At 45.2% G+C, this 19,634-nt stretch overlaps 1 protein-coding gene across 3 annotated transcripts in view; it reads right to left on the reverse strand.

Annotated features, from left to right (window-relative positions):
* LOC147097720 (retinol dehydrogenase 8-like) overlaps positions 1-17,986 on the reverse strand; it is a 49,477-nt gene extending 31,491 nt beyond the window's left edge. Inside the window, exons 1-3 of one of the 3 annotated variants that reach the window (XM_085971756.1) lie at positions 17,888-17,986; positions 6,410-6,523; positions 1,202-1,363 (exon numbers count right to left, since the gene is read on the reverse strand). In XM_085971756.1, coding sequence (XP_085827882.1) covers positions 1,202-1,363; positions 6,410-6,515 — 268 coding nt within the window. In that variant the 5' untranslated portion in view covers positions 6,516-6,523; positions 17,888-17,986. Of the gene's footprint in view, positions 1-1,201; positions 1,364-6,409; positions 6,571-17,887 lie in introns of those variants that run through there. The other 2 variants (XM_085971755.1, XM_085971757.1) reach the window with 2 other exon arrangements.
* Between the last annotated feature and the right edge of the window lie 1,648 nt (positions 17,987-19,634).

A 19,634-nucleotide genomic window follows, 5' to 3' on the forward strand; every position in this document is an offset into this window, starting at 1 on the left:
GACAGTTAACCTCCGGATAAACCAAAGCTTCCTGTAAGGGGATAGACCTGAACTGGAGGAGGTGCTAGAAATGAGAAGTCTTTGACTCACTTTCCGGAGGTTATTTTGTACATTCTTACCTAAGAGAGCTTTGAGGGAGTAAAGGGAAGATGGAACCAGATACCTTCCAAACTCAGGGTCTGTACTGTTGTACTAGTAATGTCCTGACCCCCTCTTCTCACTCACTGACATGCAATAAAGTCACAGTGTACATACAACCACATAAATATTACACACAATGCAACGCGAGTTGAGGGTCTCTTCGCCAGCATCCCCACATATGCTCCTTGTAATTGTGGGCTTGGTAGGCCAGGAATGTCCAACCTTTTGAAGCTGAGATCCCAGTGTCACAATCACGGAGTGGGCCACATGATTATACAGCATTGTGAACCCATGTGCACAAAAGGTGAGGCCCCATGTATACAAATTCTAAGCCCCCATACAAAAAAAGAGACCCACATACACAAAATTGAAATTTCAATACTGAAAAATTTCAAGTCCCAATTGGGAGACCTCAATACACAAAGAAACGTGAGAGCTCCATACACGAAAATTCCAAGTCACGCTCACCAAAGTTTGCAAGCACTTATGAGGAAAGGTTGAGTAGGTTGGGCCTCTACTCATTGGAATTCAGAAGAATGAGAGGCGATCTTATCGAAACATATAAGATTGTGAGGGGGCTTGATCGGGTGGATGCGCTGAGGATGTTTCCACTGATGGGTGAGACTAGAACTAGGGGGCATAATCTTAGAATAAGGGGCTGCCGTTTCAAAACTGAGATGAGGAGAAACTTCTTCACTCAGAGGGTAGTAAATCTATGGAATTTGCTACCCCAGAGAGCTGTGGAAGCTGCGACATTAAATAAATTTAAAATGGAGATAGACAGTTTCCTAGCTGATAAGGGAATTAAGGGTTACGGGGAGAGGGCAGGGAAGTGGACGTGAGTCTAGGTTCGGATCAGCCATGATCCTATTGAATGGCGAAGCAGGCTCGAGGGGCCGTATGGCCTACTCCTGCTCCTACTTCTTATGTTCTTATGTAAGCACCAACAAAGCTATACAACCTGGAGGATGCAGATAGTGATCTTGTGGATGTAGCATCCAAAGAATAAAGTACTTGGGCATGTTTACTATTTAAGATGTGTAATGCTTCATTTCCTTACCCAGTATGTCGATTCTTCCATCTTGAATACTGTTGAGGCAATCCGTCACCGACTCATCACTGCAAACATCTAGCTGGTTGATGTGTAATGTCTTGTTCAGTGTCTCTCCAGCAGCAGCTTCTAGTTTTCCTTTTCTACTTAAATTTCTCATAGTAGCAATAACTTTTTTGAAAAGAAAATTTAAAAAAATGTATCACCATGTATTGTGCTATCTTAACCATCCATCTACATGCACTTCCTGATCACCCCCTCACTTTCTGTGTCAAGAGTTTCATAGAATCATACAGCACAGAAGGAAGCCATTGTGCCTGTGTTGGCTTTTTGAAAAAGTTATCCAATTAGTCCCACTATGCAAACATTTCTAATGCAAATCCAAATGTTACACCGTCAGCAGTCATCTGTAACTATTGCCTGTCACATCACTAGCTGGAAATTCCAATTTTAATAAAATGACATGGACCAGCAGGTGGCACTGTGTTATCCACACTGTCAAAATGCTTTTGGGAAAGATTTTCATCTGCTCTTCCTGCACTGCAGCCAGGTTCTGCGGCACATAGAGATGGCATTGACCTCCCGGGCCACTTGCAGCCACACAGCTTTAGTCTGTTGTGGTGGGTTTTTTTCTCCCTGAGGAAGGGAAGAGCACCTCCTTATTCGATCTTGCTCCCTCCACCAGAGCTTGGAGGGAGGGCTCATCAAAGCGAGGTGCACACTTTAGCTTGCTGGTGGACATGGTGGGTAAATGAAGTCCTTCATACAATGCCCGAAGTGTTTTCAGTCTCCAGAAGAAGCAAGGCTGCTTGCAGGCCTTAAATCCAGCAGCACTGATGATGACGTCATCGGAGGCGACTTTCAGGATGGAAAGACTAATTGGGCCAGGGGTTCCCACACGCTGGAAATCAATTGCCCAATTAGGGGAAAATCGCACTTTTTTCCCACATCACACTGGAGTCGGGGTCCTGACATGAAAACCACCTGACACGCACGCCCCAGCCTGACCCCTATGGCAAAATCGAGCCCCTACTCTCTGTTTTCTGCCGTTAACCAATCCTCTATCCATGCTACTATATTACCCTCAACCCCGTGAGCCCTAATCTTGTGTAATAACCTTTTATGTGGCACCTTATCGAATGCCTTTTGGAAATCCAAATATACGACATCCACTGGTTCCCCTTTATCAACCCTGCTAATTACATCCTCAAAAATCTCCAATAAATTTGTCAAACACGATTTCCCTTTCATAAAACCATATTGACTCTGACTCAATGTCGCAGGAATCTGAAGCCCTCCCTCCTGCAACATCTCTCTGGGCATGCATTCATCTGCTCTAGCCTCCTATTTCTATACTCCCTAGCTTGTGGCACAGGGAGTAATCCACATCAACATGATTAAATCTATCCATTGTGTTATAAATCTCATCATCATGAAGAAACGACTCATGAAATAACACTGGATGGCCAGCTGGTGGCGCCGTCCAAGGAGTATAAATACTCGGGCGTGGGCCCAGCTTGAACAGGGACATTTTGTAAAACAGGAACTAGTGAAGGACAACTAGACCTCCATGTTTTGAAACAAGTTGATTAAAGCCTTGCTTTATACTCGAACCAAGTGCGTAGTGAGTTTTATTACGTCACATTGTTTTTTAATGCCCTCATTATTTGTCTTCATTTGAAAGCCTCATTCTCTCCGAAATTCATCAATTTCTCATCTTAAAGGGACACGCAACTACACTTTCACAGAAGAATAATACATTGGGCTGGATTTTGTCAATGGGGAGCTTTTGGAAGCGGGACTCCCACTTTTTGGGTTGTAGTCCCGCCTCCATCAACTTGTGGCCAACCCACGCTATTTTCCCTTGATTGACCTTGTTGAGTCCGCCCAGCGGGCTCAGCAGGCCAATTAAGGGCCACCCGGCAACAGGTGACGTCACAGATTGACATTTCATCTGTCAAGAGCTTTTGACAGATGAAATATCAGCGTTTGACAGCTCTTTGAAGCTGTCAAACACTGACAATCTGTACTCTAAGTTAATTCCTTCCTCTCAGGCTGATTTAGAGATCTCTCCAGAACAGAAAGCTGAATGCGGCAACTTTTGACAGCTCGCGGCCATTCTGCTTTCTGTGCCGGTGAGATGAGGGACTCCCGAGACCTGAAGGCTGTAAAGGTAATTAAACTTCTTTAAACACTTTACACACACCAAACACACTTACCTCTGCACTCATGCACCCATCACTCACCTGAACACCGGACATCTCGAACCCTCCAAACCCTTCAGCCCGACATTGAATGGGGTATTTAACAGTGATATTACGCGGAAAAGCCCAAGTTTTCGTCAGTTTCACTCATTATACTGATTGCCGGCTATGGCGGGGGGTGGGAGTGCACAGTACAGCCAGTGTCAGAGCAATGAATGACTGACCGTAATTTCAGGATTTCCGTGTTTAGATGCGCATGCGCTAGATCCTGAAGCTGCGTTCAGTTCCAAAGGGCTAATAACGGCGGACACTGTTAGTTCGCTGTTACTACCCACCGCAAATTCCGGCCCATAATGAATGGAAGGAATGGTGATAGGATGAGCAGCATTAATTATTTTTATTAAAATATACATTGAAATATGATTTTGTAGTTTAGGATTGATTTTACAATAGTAAAACCTTCTTACTGTAACACTGATGTTTGCTTTCATGTCACTGGATATAAAACTGGTCATCCTAGGGCCACAGAAATTTCCTTGTATCTGCTGATAGTTTCAGGGTTACATGATAGAAATCATATTTTTAAATTTGCAAAGGAAACTCCGCATTAATGGGTTAATTTTGGTGGTGGGGGTTCCTGTCTATTAGTCACAGTTAATGCAAGAGCATCACATGCTTCTGTAAAGAGACAAATCCTGTTACGATAATCAGCTCTTGGTTTCAAGCCTACAGTGGGTATGTCATACGTTTTAAATAAACAAGACAATTTGAATTACAGTAAAGCTTTCTTAATTAACATAGAGAATTAAACAGTTGAGGAAAAATATTAAAAGATAGATAAAGAGGAGGGAAAACTTACATTTTGACATAAAAGGTCATTGTGCTGGTGGGGAGTTAGCGTCAGCACCAGCACAATGACCTTTTATGTCAAAATGTAAGTGATTTTTCTGGTAAACTTGCCTGTACCTGTCAGGTAATTTTGCTTAAATAAAAAAAACTGGTACCAAAATGATACTGAAATTTGCTGAATATACGCACATGTATACAAATAAATGTAATTTACAGAATACATTGATCTGTATCATATCTATCTATCCAGGTAATTGTAGCTACTTGTATACAATACAATACAATACAATACAAATCGCTTTATTGGCATGATAAGGTACATCTTATGTTGCCAAAGCATCAAAATACATTTATGGTTGAACACATAAACGCGGTTCCATTCATACAGTGTATAAACAGGTATATCCCTGAGTTTATAAATATATTTTCGCCTTGTTTATATATACTCTTGTCTTAGTTTACTGGTTGTCCCTCTGTTCATGGCAAGCTGTAACATAGTGTGCCGCCAGTGTTACACAGCTTCTCTCCTCCCCCAGTAGGAATGGGAGTTTTTGGTTGTCAGTCAGATTTCTGAATTCAGGGCATATTTGTGAGAATTTTTGATAGAAATTCTCTCTGATGCCCTGATATTTTCCACAGGCTGTGAGGAAGTGCATCTCTGTCTCAACTACTCCCTGACTGCAGTGAGAGCATATCCTGTCTTCTCTTGGCAGCCTGGTCTGCCTGTGTCTGCCTTTTTCGATCGCTAGGCTATGTTCGCTAAGTCTTCAAGTGAATCAGAGGTGAATTGTAATTACTTATGAATTTCAGCTCAATATAGGTTGGACCCCGGTAATCCGGCACCCTCGGGACCAGGCCGGTGTCGGACCATTGAAAATTCCGAACCACTGAAGGTTAGGTAAATAACACCCTGTATGTCTTTCTATGTGTCTGTCCCTTTCACCCGTCTGGCTTTTTTGTCCTGAAATTCATCCTGAAGTTATCCTCTTCACTGCTTACTACGTTTCTGAGTTTTGTGTAAGCTGCAAACGTGGGAATGATGCCTTGTATACCCAAAATCGAGTTCGCTAACATAAGACCGCTGGTTTCAATTCGTGCCGGACCGTCAGGTGCCGGATTACCGGGGTTCAACCTGTATCATTGTCCAGCTTTCTTTCTCTTTCAAGATTGCTTTGAAGATGTAATGTTTGTGTGTGTGTGTTGCAATTTACCACTGAGTTTGAAACTACTTGCAATCACCTGCCTCTCATCTGAGGTTACGTCAACACTGGCTTTAAACGGACGGAGTAGGTTAGCAGCGAAATGTCACAGGGTCAATTTTCGGCTCCTGGCACGGATGCCCGCCCAATGAGCGTACACCCTATAGTTTTCTATCTAACTTTAACAGGTGAAAAATCATGGGGCGTCTGCCACAATTTCCTGAAAACAGAAAACATACCCTCGTAACTGTGCTCCAGATTACCCGTGAGCAATGCCCTGGAGGTCAGCTAGCATTCTGTCCCATTATAAAGTTTTCAAATAAGGTTGAAAGATACAGCAGAGATGGATTATCAGTTTCAAATAATCAATTGACAAAACTGAAATGTTAAATCCTGGTATCGTTGACAAAAGTGCACATTCGGAACCTTTGGCGTGCTTTCATATAATAATGTTCAAATTATGAACATTCAAAGAAAGATGTGGGCCTTTATACAGAGAATAATAGTTACCTAGGAGTGTTTACAAGGCAACAATTTAGTCAAGGGATTCAGACAATACCATAAAGAGCATGATGCAACCTAGTACAGTTTATAAATTGTTTAAACTCCAAGGTTAGATTAGAGATTAGTTTTGAAATTACCTGCGATGTTCTTAGAAGAAATTTTACTTGGTTTTGAGTGTTCCCCTATCTCTGAAAATTTCTGTCAGAGTGATGGTTCGTGGGCATTGCAATGTACTTTTGTGATACACAATAATTATTTCTTTAGAAACATCAATATGTAAAAGAAACTTTAAAAAATCTATTAAGGTAAAAGTAAAGATGTAATTCATATTTTGTCCAGGAAAAAAAAACCCCTCCATTTATTTAATGTATTTAAAAAGTAACCTGACTAACCTACATAACATATATGTGCAATACTAAATATTTTCTTTTGAATTAGTACTGAGTTAACGAAACACCTACCATAAAATTGTTTCTTGGCATCATTTGCAAGTTGTATCGCAAGCTCTAAACCAATTCCAGACGAGCATCCAGTAATCAGTACAACCTTTTGCCCATTGTTTGCCATTGGTACTTCTATTGGAGAGCAAGAGAGAAAACTGAAGAGGATTAATACTTGGACAAAACAGGTCAGTCACATGATTGCTACAGTGAGCTGTTAATAAACCTGTAGACCTTGTGTAACCTTGCGCACCAGTATTATACTTGCATCCCAATAGTCTGAGCTTAAGGGTCACCAGAGAGTTTCCACAGTCTGTTTTTGCGTGATCTTATTTTGGTTTACATGGTTTAAACTTGTACAGAAATGAGGTGAAGTTTGTGTCTTCATTTTAGTGAAAAAGCAGGCATGGGTACAAAGGGGTGAAATATTGCTTTGTACCTGTGCCTACCTGTTAAATCCGTGAATTTTGATGTATGGTGTCCTTCAATAAATCGACAGAGACTGCAGAGGAACAATCAACAGGTGTTTACTGGATGAAGGTTACTCTAAAACTAAAGTACAGATCCCTACTCAGGGTTTATATACAGGTGTGGTCACTGCCGGTACTACAGTATACAGGAGCTGTAAAAAGTAGTTCTCCCCTTAAAGGTACATACATTACACTACCCTTTTGCTAAAATTAGTGGTCAGGAATTTTACCTTTCAAATGTATTGTTTTTGTGTGTACACGAGTGTGTAAATATAGGAAACTTTCTGGTATCCGGCACGGACGGGACCGACCTGGTGCCGGTCCATCAACAATGCTGGATAACCGAACGCTATGGTTAAAACATACGGAGCTCAGAGCTCTGCCTAAAGCAACAAACCCTGTTGCAGCTTCAAAACAATCGGCACAACTTGCAAGCGTCTCTGTAGCTTAGCAACAGCTTCAGCTACATGCTTGCACAGCCACAAATGGAGTAAAAAAAGTAACTAAAAGTAAAAAAAGTTACCTGAACCGACTCCTGAATTTTGCTGGTGGATAGAGCGTTCTGGTTATTTAGTGGTCGGTTAATCGAAAGTTTCCTGTATTATTGATTTATATAATATATATATATATGTCAAATAATATTTATATATTTAAAAATCTGCATGCACTTTGACATGAATCAGTCATTCATGAAAGAAAGACTTAGGAAATAATACTGAGCGGCCTACGGGTGGCGCTGTCCAGGGAGAGTATAAATACTCGGGCACGGGCCCAGCTTGCGCAGGACATTCTTAACAGGAACTAGTGAAGGACACAACTAGACCTCCATGTTGTAAAACAGTTGATTAAAGCTTTGTTTAACGCTTAGACCAAGTGCCTAGTAGTTTTCTTACGTCATACTTCCTGTCAATTTTTGTAACAAGGCAATTTTCAATGTAAATGTGGACATAGAAATTTATAATGGAACTACAAAAATAAGGATAAATTGTATGACTTTAAAATAGGGACTCAATTATATACATATACACCCTGGTCTGATTATGCCCCACCCTCTAACCCCACTTCATCTGAAGACCACACATGTTCAAATTCCCTGTTTGTAACACCATGGGGGATCAACTATTTTATAAATATATATATTGCACTGATGCACTATTAAGACGATTAGGCTTCAAAACGCTATAGCCTGGAAAATGGGCGCTTCACGGCCTACTAAGTCCCCAATATGCCAGGCAGGAATGGGAAGATCCATTTGCCATTCTGGATAACCCCAGCGCTTCAGTCGCTATGTGCTGACCTCGCTCTGCAAAGCGTGGCGCTAACCAGCAGGAAAGTCTCCTCGCCGGCGCTATTTAAAGGCATCATGGTTAGTTGCTGGTTTAATGTTTCTGGCTACTTCTTGACTTCTAGGCGGGTTTTTTGCTGTTGTATGACTGGAAAGTTCACTGCACGGAGGGAGGTTTTGCTGCTCTTGCACTGTTGTTGCTCATCGCCTCACAAATAGCCTGGCTGCAGACATATGTGGCCCCACGGGGCTGACTTTGGGGCCGGAGTACGAGGGGTTGCAGCAAGGAAGACACCACGGAAACAGGAGAAGCTGCCAGAAGAGGGAGAAGGTGGAAGAGGAGGGCAAACAAGAGGACATATGAACAGAGGGTCTTCAGGGAGCACTTCTCCAACATCAACTTTACCGAGGAGCATTGTGCTTCACCAAGGAGGCTATCACTCAGCCATGTCGCCTGTTGCAACCGCAACTCCAACCTCAAACCAGGGCATGGCCAGCACTACCTGCAGCTGTCAAGGTCACTGGTGCGCCCTTAACTTTTATGCCATGGGCCTCTTTCAGGCTGCAACAGGTGACATCAGCAACACCTCGCAGGTTAAGCAGATTTAATGAATGGTACTGTTTGCAGGGTGGTGAGGGAGGGCAGTGTTGAGTGCTGTCAGTGTTGCAATTAATGAGGCAGTGAGTGGTGCCCTCAGTGATCGCTTCCCACTGCCTCCTGAGTAGATGTCTGGGGGGCTTCTTGCCCCCTGGGGGGAAAAAGAATGTCCTTCCTCCTGGCCACTGCCTGCACCAAGGCTTCTAGTGCAGCACCAGCAAACCTTGGTGCCCACGTGCTCCCTTCTTCAGCCATGTCTTCCATGACTTGTTGCACAGTTTTTGCAGCCCCTTTAAGAGGTGCTGGCAATCTTTAAATATTGTCTTACACTCCTGATAACTGCTCCCCCCACCCCCCCCGCCCCCCTTTTCAGGCATAGAACCAATGCATAGCGCAGGTAGAGCTGGCTGCACGCACGAATCATTATAATTAGCAGGCAGCACGGATATGGTGTTGTGCCTACATTAATAGCAACTGGTGCGGGAAGCCTGCGCCCCCCCCTCCCCCACTCTCCGAGCTGGATTTTCATTAAGCTGTCGGGAAGGAGGCGGGACTACAACTTTCGGGTTTTAGTCCCGCCTCCATCGACGTCTGGCCAATCGACGCGATTTTCCCTTGATTGACCTTGTTGAGCCCGCCCAGCGGGCTCAGCAGGCCAATTAAGGGCCACCCGGCAACAGGTGACGTCACAGACTGAAATTTCATCTGTCAAGAGTTTTTGACAGATGAAATATCAGTGTTTCACAGCTGTTTGAAGCTGTCAAACACTGACAGTCTGACTTCTAACCCGAGTCATTCTACACAGACTCAGTTAGAACTCTCACCGGCAATGAAAGCTGAAGGCTGTCACTTTTGACAGATCGCAGCCATTCTGCTTTCAGTGCCAGCTGAGTGATGGACTACCGAAGCCCAGAGGAAGACAGGCTGTTAAGGTAAGTACAGGTAAGTAAAACTTCTTTAGACACACCAAACACACTTACCTTTGCACTCATGCACCCATCACTCACCTGAACACCGACATCGCGACCCCTCCAAGTCCTTCAACCCGACAGCCCGCCTCCTCTAACCTGGCGTGGTTTGGAGCCGTCGGGAATCCCACACGACAACCTTCAAAATAGGGATTAGGCTAAAAACTACCTGTTAACTACCTGTTAACAGGCAGTTAATTGGCACTAATCCCTTCTCGCCTCGGGTCAGCGGGTCCCACTGCCTCCTGAGTAGATGTCTGGGGGTCCCAGTGCGGGGTGGGTACCCGCCTCCCTTGAAGCTTACGTGGAGGCGGGTTTTGGGTGGGACGCCTGAAAGCCCGCCTCACGGCACACTGAAAATTTGGCCCTCCGTTTTCAGGTGCAATCTGACTTCCAGGCCAATGTGGCCAACTAGGATAGGAAGCAAATTTAAAATTATATACAGTCCTTCTGAATGGTACCTCCCTCGGCACATGCCAGCACCGTGTTCTTAGGAGTATTCGGGGAGGAATGCTCTCCCGGACAATGATTTGAATTTTATATTAAAAATGGTGATTTTTAGATTACTTATTTCATGTGTGTTAGATGTTATTTGTGAGGGAGACATGTTTGCCATTGTATGAGATTGGTCACTACTGTAACGAAAAGGAATTTCCTGGTTATAAACATAGAAAAATAGAAGATAGGAGCAGGAGTAGGCCATTCGGCCCCTCAAGCCTGCTCCGCCATTCAATGAGAACATGGCTGATCATCCAAATTCAGTACCCTTTATAAGGGCAGAGCATTTTATTATGGGAGTTTTGTCACTTTTTACTGCAAAATCTTGCCACATTAGTGCAAGGATTTATCATCTTTTACAACAGTCGTTTATTATTTTTGAATTCAATCAATTTTCACAGTCATTTTAAGAAGCAATTCCATTAATATTTTACAAAGAAATTATCAATGTTACTGTTCAATTTGTATATTTGCGCTTTGCTGCCAGCCATACATAGAATCATAGAATAGTACAGCACAGAAGGAGGCCATTCAGCCCGTCGAATCGGCACTGGCTCTTCTTGAAAACAGCTTCTCTTTATTTACTCTAACTAAACCCTTCATGATTTTACACAAAACCTCACTTTATGTAATTTAAAATAAATATCTAAAGTTAGTAAACGACATCCCTACCTCTTCTATAGCCTGCTACTTAATTTAAGTGCCCTTGCTGGGCAATTTTCTTCATGTGGGCAAGTACCGTAAGTGAGATGGCTGCATCCGCAACCCTGGTATGTGGGTAACACCACGCAGCATAATAGCTCATGTAACAGATCATGCCCAGTGACTCCATCCCTGTATGGAATCACCTTCTCCCAGTGGCTGAAGAGCTCCTCCCAGAGTCGCAATGCGGATTCCGCCCACTAAGGGGCACAATGGACATGATCTTCACCGCACGTCAATTACAAGAGAAATGCAGGGAACAGCACCAACCGCTTTACATGGCCTTCTTTGATCTCACAAAGGCCTTCGACACTGTCAACCATGAGGGATTATGGAGTGTCCTCCTCAAATTCAGCTGCCCTCAAAAGTTTGTCAGCATCCTCTGCCTGCTTCATGACGACATGCAAGCCGTGATCCTGACCAACGGTTCCACCACAGACCCAATTTACGTATGAACCGGGGTCAAGCAAGGCTGCGTCATCACACCAGCGCTCTTCTCGATCTTCCTTGCTGCAATGCTCCGTCTCACCCTCAGTAAGCTCCCCGTTGGAGTGGAGCTAATTTACAGAACAAACGGGAAACTGTTCAACCTCCATCGCCTCCAATCCAGATCTAAGATCGTCCCATCCTCTGTCGTCGAATTACAATATGCAGACAACACTTATGTCTGCGCTCACTCGGAGGTCGAACTCCAAACCATCGTCAACACCTTCACTGAAGCGTACGAGAGCATGGGCCTTACATCAAACATCCGTAAGACAAAGGTCCTCTACCAACCTGCCCCCACCACACAGTACTGCCCCCCGATTATCAAAATCCACGACAAGGCCTTGGACAACGTGGACCACTTTCCATACCTCAGGAGCCTACTGTCAACAAGGGCAGACGTCGACGACGAAGTCTAACACCGCCTTCAGTGTGCCAGTGCAGCCTTCGGTCGCCTGAAGAAGAGAGTGTTTGAAGACCAGGAACTCAAACCCGGCACTAAGCTCATGGTCTACAGAGCGGCAGTGATACCAGCCCTGCTGTATCCCTCAGAGACATGGACCATGTACAGCAGGCACATCAAAGCACTGGAGAGGTACCACCGACGCTGCCTCCGCAAGATCCTGCAAATCCACTGGCAGGATAGGCGCACCAACGTCAGTGTTCTTGCTCAGGCCAACATCTCCAGCATCGAAGCTTTGACCACGCTCAATCAGCTCCAATGGACGGGTCACATTGTCCGCATGCCTGATACGAGACTCCCAAAACAAGCGCTCTACTCGGAGCTCCGGCACGGCAAGAGAGCCCCAGTTGGGCAGACAAAACTGTTAGATCCGTGATTCTGAGAGTATGATGTTTTTCAATAACCACACGGATGCTGTAACTTAACAATAAACAGGTATTTACTGGAGGAGGGTAGTCTCAAGACTGGGGGTACAGAGGCATGCGCAAGGCTTATATACAGGTGTGGTCACTGCCGGTACTACAGTATACAGGAGCTGTAAAAGTAGTTCTGTCTTAAAGGTACATACACTACAATTCCTCCCCTTTTAGATTAGTAGTACCCCTAATATTCAAATAACAATTAACACTTTAACATGTACATTAAACAACAATAGTCCATTTATAGATTCAGTTTTTGGGGCGGCTTCCTGACCCTTTCGGGATAGCGCCTTTCCTGAGGTTCTTGTTCTTGGTGCAGAGGCAATTCTGGCCCCTTTTCATCGGGTAGTTCATCGGGTTCCACTGCTACTGGTTCCGAGGTAGATGCTACCGGTATGTCGGGTTCATCCCCAGGTACTCGAGACATGGGGTTGACTCGTTCCTGTGACGCTAAGATCTGATCGACGTGGCGTCTCACAATGTTCTCCCCGACATCCACTGGGTACATTAATGGCCCCTGCCTTGTGCATATCGTTCCGGGTTGCCATTTCTCTGTTCGGTAGTCACGGGCCAAGACTGGTTGTCCTACATTGAAGCTCCTTCTCGGCTTCTCATTGATGTGCTGGAATTGTTTGTCCTCAACATTTCTTCGCACATTTGGTCTGAGCAAGTCCAGACGAGATCTCAACCTTCGGTTAAAGAACATCATGGCCGGGGTCTGGTTGGTAACTGCATGTGTCGCGTTTCGGTAGGCTAATAAGAAATTGTCCACCTTATGCTGTAGTGGAATTTCATCGTCGCACATGGCCTTTATCGCCTTCTTAAAGGTTTGTACGAACCTCTCAGCCAATCCATTTGTGGCTGGATGATACGGGGCGGATGTATAATGCCTTACCCCATTCCTTCTCATAAATTTTCGAAACTCTTCGGACACAAACTGTGGTCCATTATCAGAGCAAATCTGCTCTGGCAAGCTGTTTCTGGCAAATATGGTCCGTAGGACTGCAATCGTTTTCTCTGTAGTGGTTGAGGACATTTTTATCACCTCAGGCCACTTCGAATGAGCATCCACTGCTATTAAGAACATTGAGTCCATGAATGGGCCAGCGAAATCAATATGCACCCATTGCCATGGAGAGGAGGGCCACTCCCATGGGTGTAGAGGGGCATGTGGTGGTGCATTTTGGACCTTCTGGCATCCTGAGCAGCTCTTAGTTAGGTCTTCGATTTGTTGATCGATTCCCGGCCACCACACATAAGCCCTCGCAAGGCTTTTCATTTTCACTCCCCCCAGATGACCTTCATGTAACTCATTTAGCACTCTCTCCCTTAACTTGGGTGGAATCACCACTCTGGATTCACACATCACTGTCCCCTGGCATACTGACAGCTGTTCTCTTCTGGATGAGAATGCTGGCAACAGTGAGTCGCCATGTGTTGGCCATCCCCTCACCGTCAAATCATATACCCGAGACAGCGTCGGATCATTGTGGGTCTCCTTCTCTATATATGCGCGTTCGTTACTGGCAATCGTTCAATTATTGATGAATAAAATACCTCGATAGGGTCCACTGCTGGTGCTTCCTCCACAGTAGGCAGTGGCAGGCGCGATAGCCCATCAGCATTCCCATGCTGTTTCGTGCCTTTATATTCTATTTCATATTGATTCACCCCTAGAAACAGGGACCATCTTTGTAACCGTTGTGCAGTCATCACCGGAACGCCCTTCTTAGGATTAAAGATGGAGACAAGTGGTTGGTGGTCAGTCAGCAAGGTGAACTTCTGTCCATGCAGATAGTGGTTGAATTTTTTTACTCCCCATACTAGGCTGAGGGCCTCCCTGTCAATCTGGGCGTAGTTGCGCTCGGCTGAGGTTAGTGACCGAGACACGCAAAGGCTACTGGCCTCTCCAACCCGTCTGGGAATTTGTGCGACAGCACCGCTCCAATACCATAGGGTGGTGCATCACATGCCAAACGAATTGGTAGTGCTGGGTTGAAATGGGCCAACACCTCTTTTGATGTGATCAATTCTTGACACTTCTGGAAGGCTCATCTACGTTCGTCATTCCACTTCCATGGTACCCCTGTTTGCAGTAGGGTGTTCAGTGGATGTAATACCGTGGACAAATTTGGTAAGAACTTGTGGTAGTAGTTTACCAGCCCGAGGAATGACCTCAGTTGTGACACATTTTCCGGTGCTGGAGCCTTGACTACTGCCTCAATCTTTTCAGGGGACTTATGTAACCCCTCTTCATCGATGACGTGGCCACAATACGAGATCTGTTTCTGGAAAAACTCGCACTTGTGGCGATTAGCTCGTAGCCCATACTCCTTTAATCTGGCGAGCACCTTCTCCAAGTTGGCGAGGTGATCACTGTCATTTTCGCCCGTGACCAGGATGTCGTCCAAATAACACTGGGTCCCTGGAATCCCTTGCAGGACTTGATCCATTGCCCTTTGCCAGATAGCCGGAGCCGAGGCTACCCCGAACACCAGCCGGTTGTATTGATAGAGACCTTTATGAGTGTTAATTGTAAGGTATTGCTTCAAAGCTTCTTCTACCTCCATTTGCAAGTACGCCTGGGCTAGATCAATTTTGGTGAAGCGTTTACCTCCAGATAGCAAGGCGAAAATATCTTCAATTCGTGGAAGCGGATATTGTACCGTGTGAAGGACTGGGTTCACTGTCACCTTAAAATCCCCACAGATGCGGACCTTCTTTGGTTCCCCAGGCGTATTACTCAACGACCTCCTCATTACAGGAACGATGGGTGTAGCCCACTCGCTCCAGTCCACTTTGGACAGTACTCCTGAACGTTCCAACCCTTCCAGCTCTGCTTCGACAGCTGGTCTGATCGCATAAGGCACTGGTCTGGCCTTAAGAAACTTTGGGCTTGCATTTTCCTCTATTTTAATTGTTGCTGTTATGCCTTTTAGTGTTCCGAGTCCCTCCTGGAACACTTCTTTTGCGTCAGTTAGCATTTCTGTCAGTCGTCCAGGTGTGACGTCGTCATCCTTTTTGGCCTCAACTTTCAGTGCCTGTATGGAATGCCAATCTAATTGTATCTTCCGGATCCATTCACGTCCTAGCAGTGGTGATCCTCCATCTGGCAATACATATATATCCATTTTAGGTATTTCCTGGCCTTTATATATCACTTTCACCCTTATTTTTCCTTTGGGGTAGACTTTTTGCCCTGTGTACGTCTTCAAGACAATATCTGTAGCTTTCAAGGGTATATGTGAAAATAGCCGCTTGTAGTCCCTTTGGTTTATGACTGTTAGGGCTGATCCTGTGTCCAATTCCATTTTCACTTGGACTCCGTCTATCTTGAGTGTAACCCAGATAGTCTGGTGATCCTCCATTTTGGTTACCTTATGTAGTTTCAGACAACCCAGCTCCTTGCTTCCGGAGTCTGTGTCACTTTTCTGTTTGTCTGAACTACTGTCCATCACCTGGTTTTGAAGAAGGGTTCGACCCGAAACGTCAACTCAAATTTCTCTCCACGGATGTTGCCTGACCTGCTGAGTTTTTCCAGCATTTTCTGTTGTTATACCTGATGTACCTTTTTGTACTTCTCCTGTGGAGATTTCTTACTGTTGGTTTTCTTCCCAGGGTAAATCATGTCTGACAAATCTGATTGAATTTTTCGAGGGGGTGACTAGGGGGGTGGATGAGGAAAATGCTGTGGATGTGGTTTACATGGACTTCAGTAAAGCTTTTGACAAAGTCCCGCATAGGAGACTGGTCAAGAAGGTAAGAGCCCATGGGATCCAGGGTGCCTTGGCGCGTTGGATCCTAAACTGGCTGAGTGGCAGGAGGCAGAGGGTGATGGTCGAAGGTTGCTTTTGTGACTGGAAGCCTGTGTCCAGTGGGGTACCTCAGGGATCGGTGCTGGGTCCCTTGTTGTTTGTGATCTACATAAATGATTTGGATGAGAATGTAAAAGGTATGATCAGTAAGTTCGCAGATGACACGAAAATTGGTGGGGTGGTAAATTGTGAGGAGGAAAGCCTCAGGCTACAGGACGATATAAACGGGTTGGTCAGATGGGCGGAAAAGTGGCAAATGGAATTTAACCCTGAAGTACACCTCAATATGTTCCACATATGTTGCCCAATCTTCGACTTAGAGATACTGCCACTCTTCGGCATCCCTGGGTGTGATTTAACTGTCAGAAATGGCGTCTCCCGCGCTTCCCCTTCTTCTCCGCTGGCACAAAATGGCGTCTCCCGCGCTTTCCTTCCTTCCCGCGCTCGCCCTTCTCCGCTGTGGCTTCTAAAAATGGCGTCTCCCGCGCTCTTCCTTCTTCTCCACAGCTCAATGGCGTCTCCCGTGCTCTCCCTTCTTCTCCCCGCGGACACTGTTCAGCCCTTGAGCCCTGGCTGTGCTCTGCGCGTTCTTTTTTTTTCTCTCGCCGCCGCTCGGTCCTGAACCCGGCTGTTACTTTACCCTCTCTCCATTTTGTTTCTCTTTTTTTCTCGACGGCGCTCGGTTTTCAACCCCCGGCTGCGCCCTGTGCGCTTCACCCTCTGTCTTACCCCGTCGATGCTGCTCGGCTTTCTCTCCGCCGTCGGTCGGCTCCAGCCGCCGCTGTCTGGGAAGGGTCTGCGCTGGACCTGTCGTCAGTCTCTTGCTGATCGTCGTGGCTGGGGAACCAAGCCCGGCTCTCCACAGCCTCCCCTGCGATGTTCACTCTCTGCCGGACGACTGGGCGGTTGCTCGTGGTCGACGCCCGTGTTCCTGGCCTCGACTTTCTTACACTGCCCTCCCGGAGCGAATCCTCGAAGGGAAATGCAGAGTTGCAGGTAGATTCGAATCGACACTCGTCGCCACTGTTAGATCTGTGATTCTGAGAGTATGATGGTTTTTCAATAACCACACGGATGCTGTAACTTAACAATAAGCAGGTATTTACTGGAGGAGGGTAGTCTCAAGACTGGGGGTACAGAGGCATGCGCAAGGCTTATATACAGGTGTGGTCACTGCCGGTACTGCAGTATACAGGAGCTGTAAAAGTAGTTCTGTCTTAAAGGTACATACACTACAGAAACGCTTCAAGGACACCCTCAAAGCCTCCTTGAAAAAGTGTAACATCCCCACCGACTCCTGGGAATCCCTGGCCCTAGACCGCACAAAGTGGAGGAGAAGCATCCGGGAAGGCACCGAACATCTCGAGTCACTTCGCCAGGAGCAAGCGGAAGCCAAGCGCAGGCAGCGCAAGGAGCGCACGTCAACCCAAGCACCCCACCCACCCGCCCCTTCAACCACCGTCTGCCCCACCTGTGACAGAGACTGTAGATCCCGCATTGGACTCATCAGTCACCTGCGAACTCATTTTTAATGTGGAAGCAAGTCATCCTCGGTTCCGAGGGACTGCCTAAGAAGAAGAAGGTATGGAATCTCAACCCAGGGAATAAAATTCCAGCTTCAGTAAAATAAGGTTTGTGCCTGAATTAAATTCACCCATCCCTAACCTTAAACCTAATGCTAGCCCTACTGCTAATGCTAACTCTAAATCTAATGCTAACCTAACCAAGAATCTGTTACGCCAATTCTAAATGTAACCCGAACTCTAAACCTAAGCACCAACGTCGGAGGAAGTACCACTGAACTGCTGGTGAATTCCAGATCATTCCGCTCGCTGTATTTATGTGTGCAAGGAGATTTCCTCTGATGCTGTAGGAGATCTTCCGCACAGGAACACATGCCTGCCCAGGTTGACCAGCAGGCTCAACGCTGCACACAGTATCTGATGGGGAAAGATGCAGGAGAAAGTTATATACTTTAAGGAACTTAACAAGGTAAGAACATCCAACAATACCATGTAGCATGTGGAAGTAGAAGCTACGTATATATAGCAGGTTCCTTTTCCTTATGACTTGCTAGACTGGCCACCGCTGCCTGCATTGCAGCCTTCACCACCCCACCCACACACACACACACACACACACACACACACAGATCTTAAAAATTGAAACAAGATAGAAAAGAAACTTTGAAAATGTATTAATTTATTGACGTGCCTACACAAAACTGACCACCTGCACTTCCTGCTCTGTGCTTTTCCCATATGACTGAATAGGGAATGGTGGGTCCGTTAATTAATCTTACACTAAGGTGGCATGTTTCCCCAGAAGGAGGATAACTAGTAGTAGGAAGAGTTGACGGACACGGACTGTATTTTATACCTAGCCCAGTATTAGCCAAAGTATAAATCTAATATTTCAATTGATCCCATTACCCTTTCTTTTATGCAAAGAATCTTCATTCTGATACCGGGGATGGCAGGAATGATGTATGAGGAGAGATTGGGTCGATTGGGCTTATACTCGCTGGAGTTTAGAAGAATGAGAGGGGATTTCATTGACACTTATAAAATTCTGACAGGACTGGACAGACTAGATGCAGGAAGGATGTTCCCGATGGTCGGGGAGTCCAGAACCAGGGGTCACAGTCTAAGGATAAGGGGTAAGCCATTTAGGACTGAGATGAGGAGGAATTTCTTCACCCAGAGAATGGTGAACCTGTGGAATTCTCTACCGCAGAAGGCGGTGGAGGCCAATTCATTAAATATATTCAAGAAGGAGTTGGATATATTTCTTAAGGCTAAAGGGATCAAGGGATATGGGGAGAAGGCAGGGACAGGGTACTGAATTTGGATGATCAGCCAGGATCTCATTAAATGGCGGAGCAGGCTCGAGGGGCCGAATGGCCTACTCCTGCTCCTATCTTCTATGTTTCTATGTTTCATAAATTGTGCCTGAAAATGATGACTCTTTAACATTTAAGGGTAATATCCCAACAGAATTTTTGTTGGAAGTCCCTGATCATAGATTGCAGGGTCATGTTATCCAGTTCAGTACTAGATAAATATGCCCTGTTAGATTCTTTTTGATGAAATTTTTTATCAGACAGGCTAAAGCCTACAATCTCATTTAGTGTTTACATATGTTGTAATAATTAATTGCTGTTTACAAGAATGAGGATATTTGGTAATACTGAACATTTCCTAAGCAGACTTTAGTTTGAAAGTTCATTCTATTTGTCATTCTGTTTCTGAAAAAATGTCTTTTATATCGAACCTCCTTCATTTTACAGGTAACAACAGATCTTGTTTTAGTCGCAACTCAACCCTGCCTACTTCAGTTAATGGAATTACTATTACTTAATTAGACACTTTTCAAGAAGAGGTATGTAGTGTAGAACCAGATGAAGAGAACGTGCAGTCTTCTGAACAAGGACTAACAATATGATTAGAATAGAGTCTTTTGAAATGTGTGTGTATATAAAATATAATAATTTTACAAAAATATAATTTGTTTTTACAAAATATTGGCAGGAATTTTAATTG

The sequence above is a fragment of the Somniosus microcephalus genome, chromosome 31, assembly GCF_052327205.1.
Source record: "Somniosus microcephalus isolate GS21.2 chromosome 31, FLI_Smic_1.0, whole genome shotgun sequence".
Classification (NCBI taxonomy): Eukaryota; Metazoa; Chordata; class Chondrichthyes; order Squaliformes; family Somniosidae; genus Somniosus; species Somniosus microcephalus.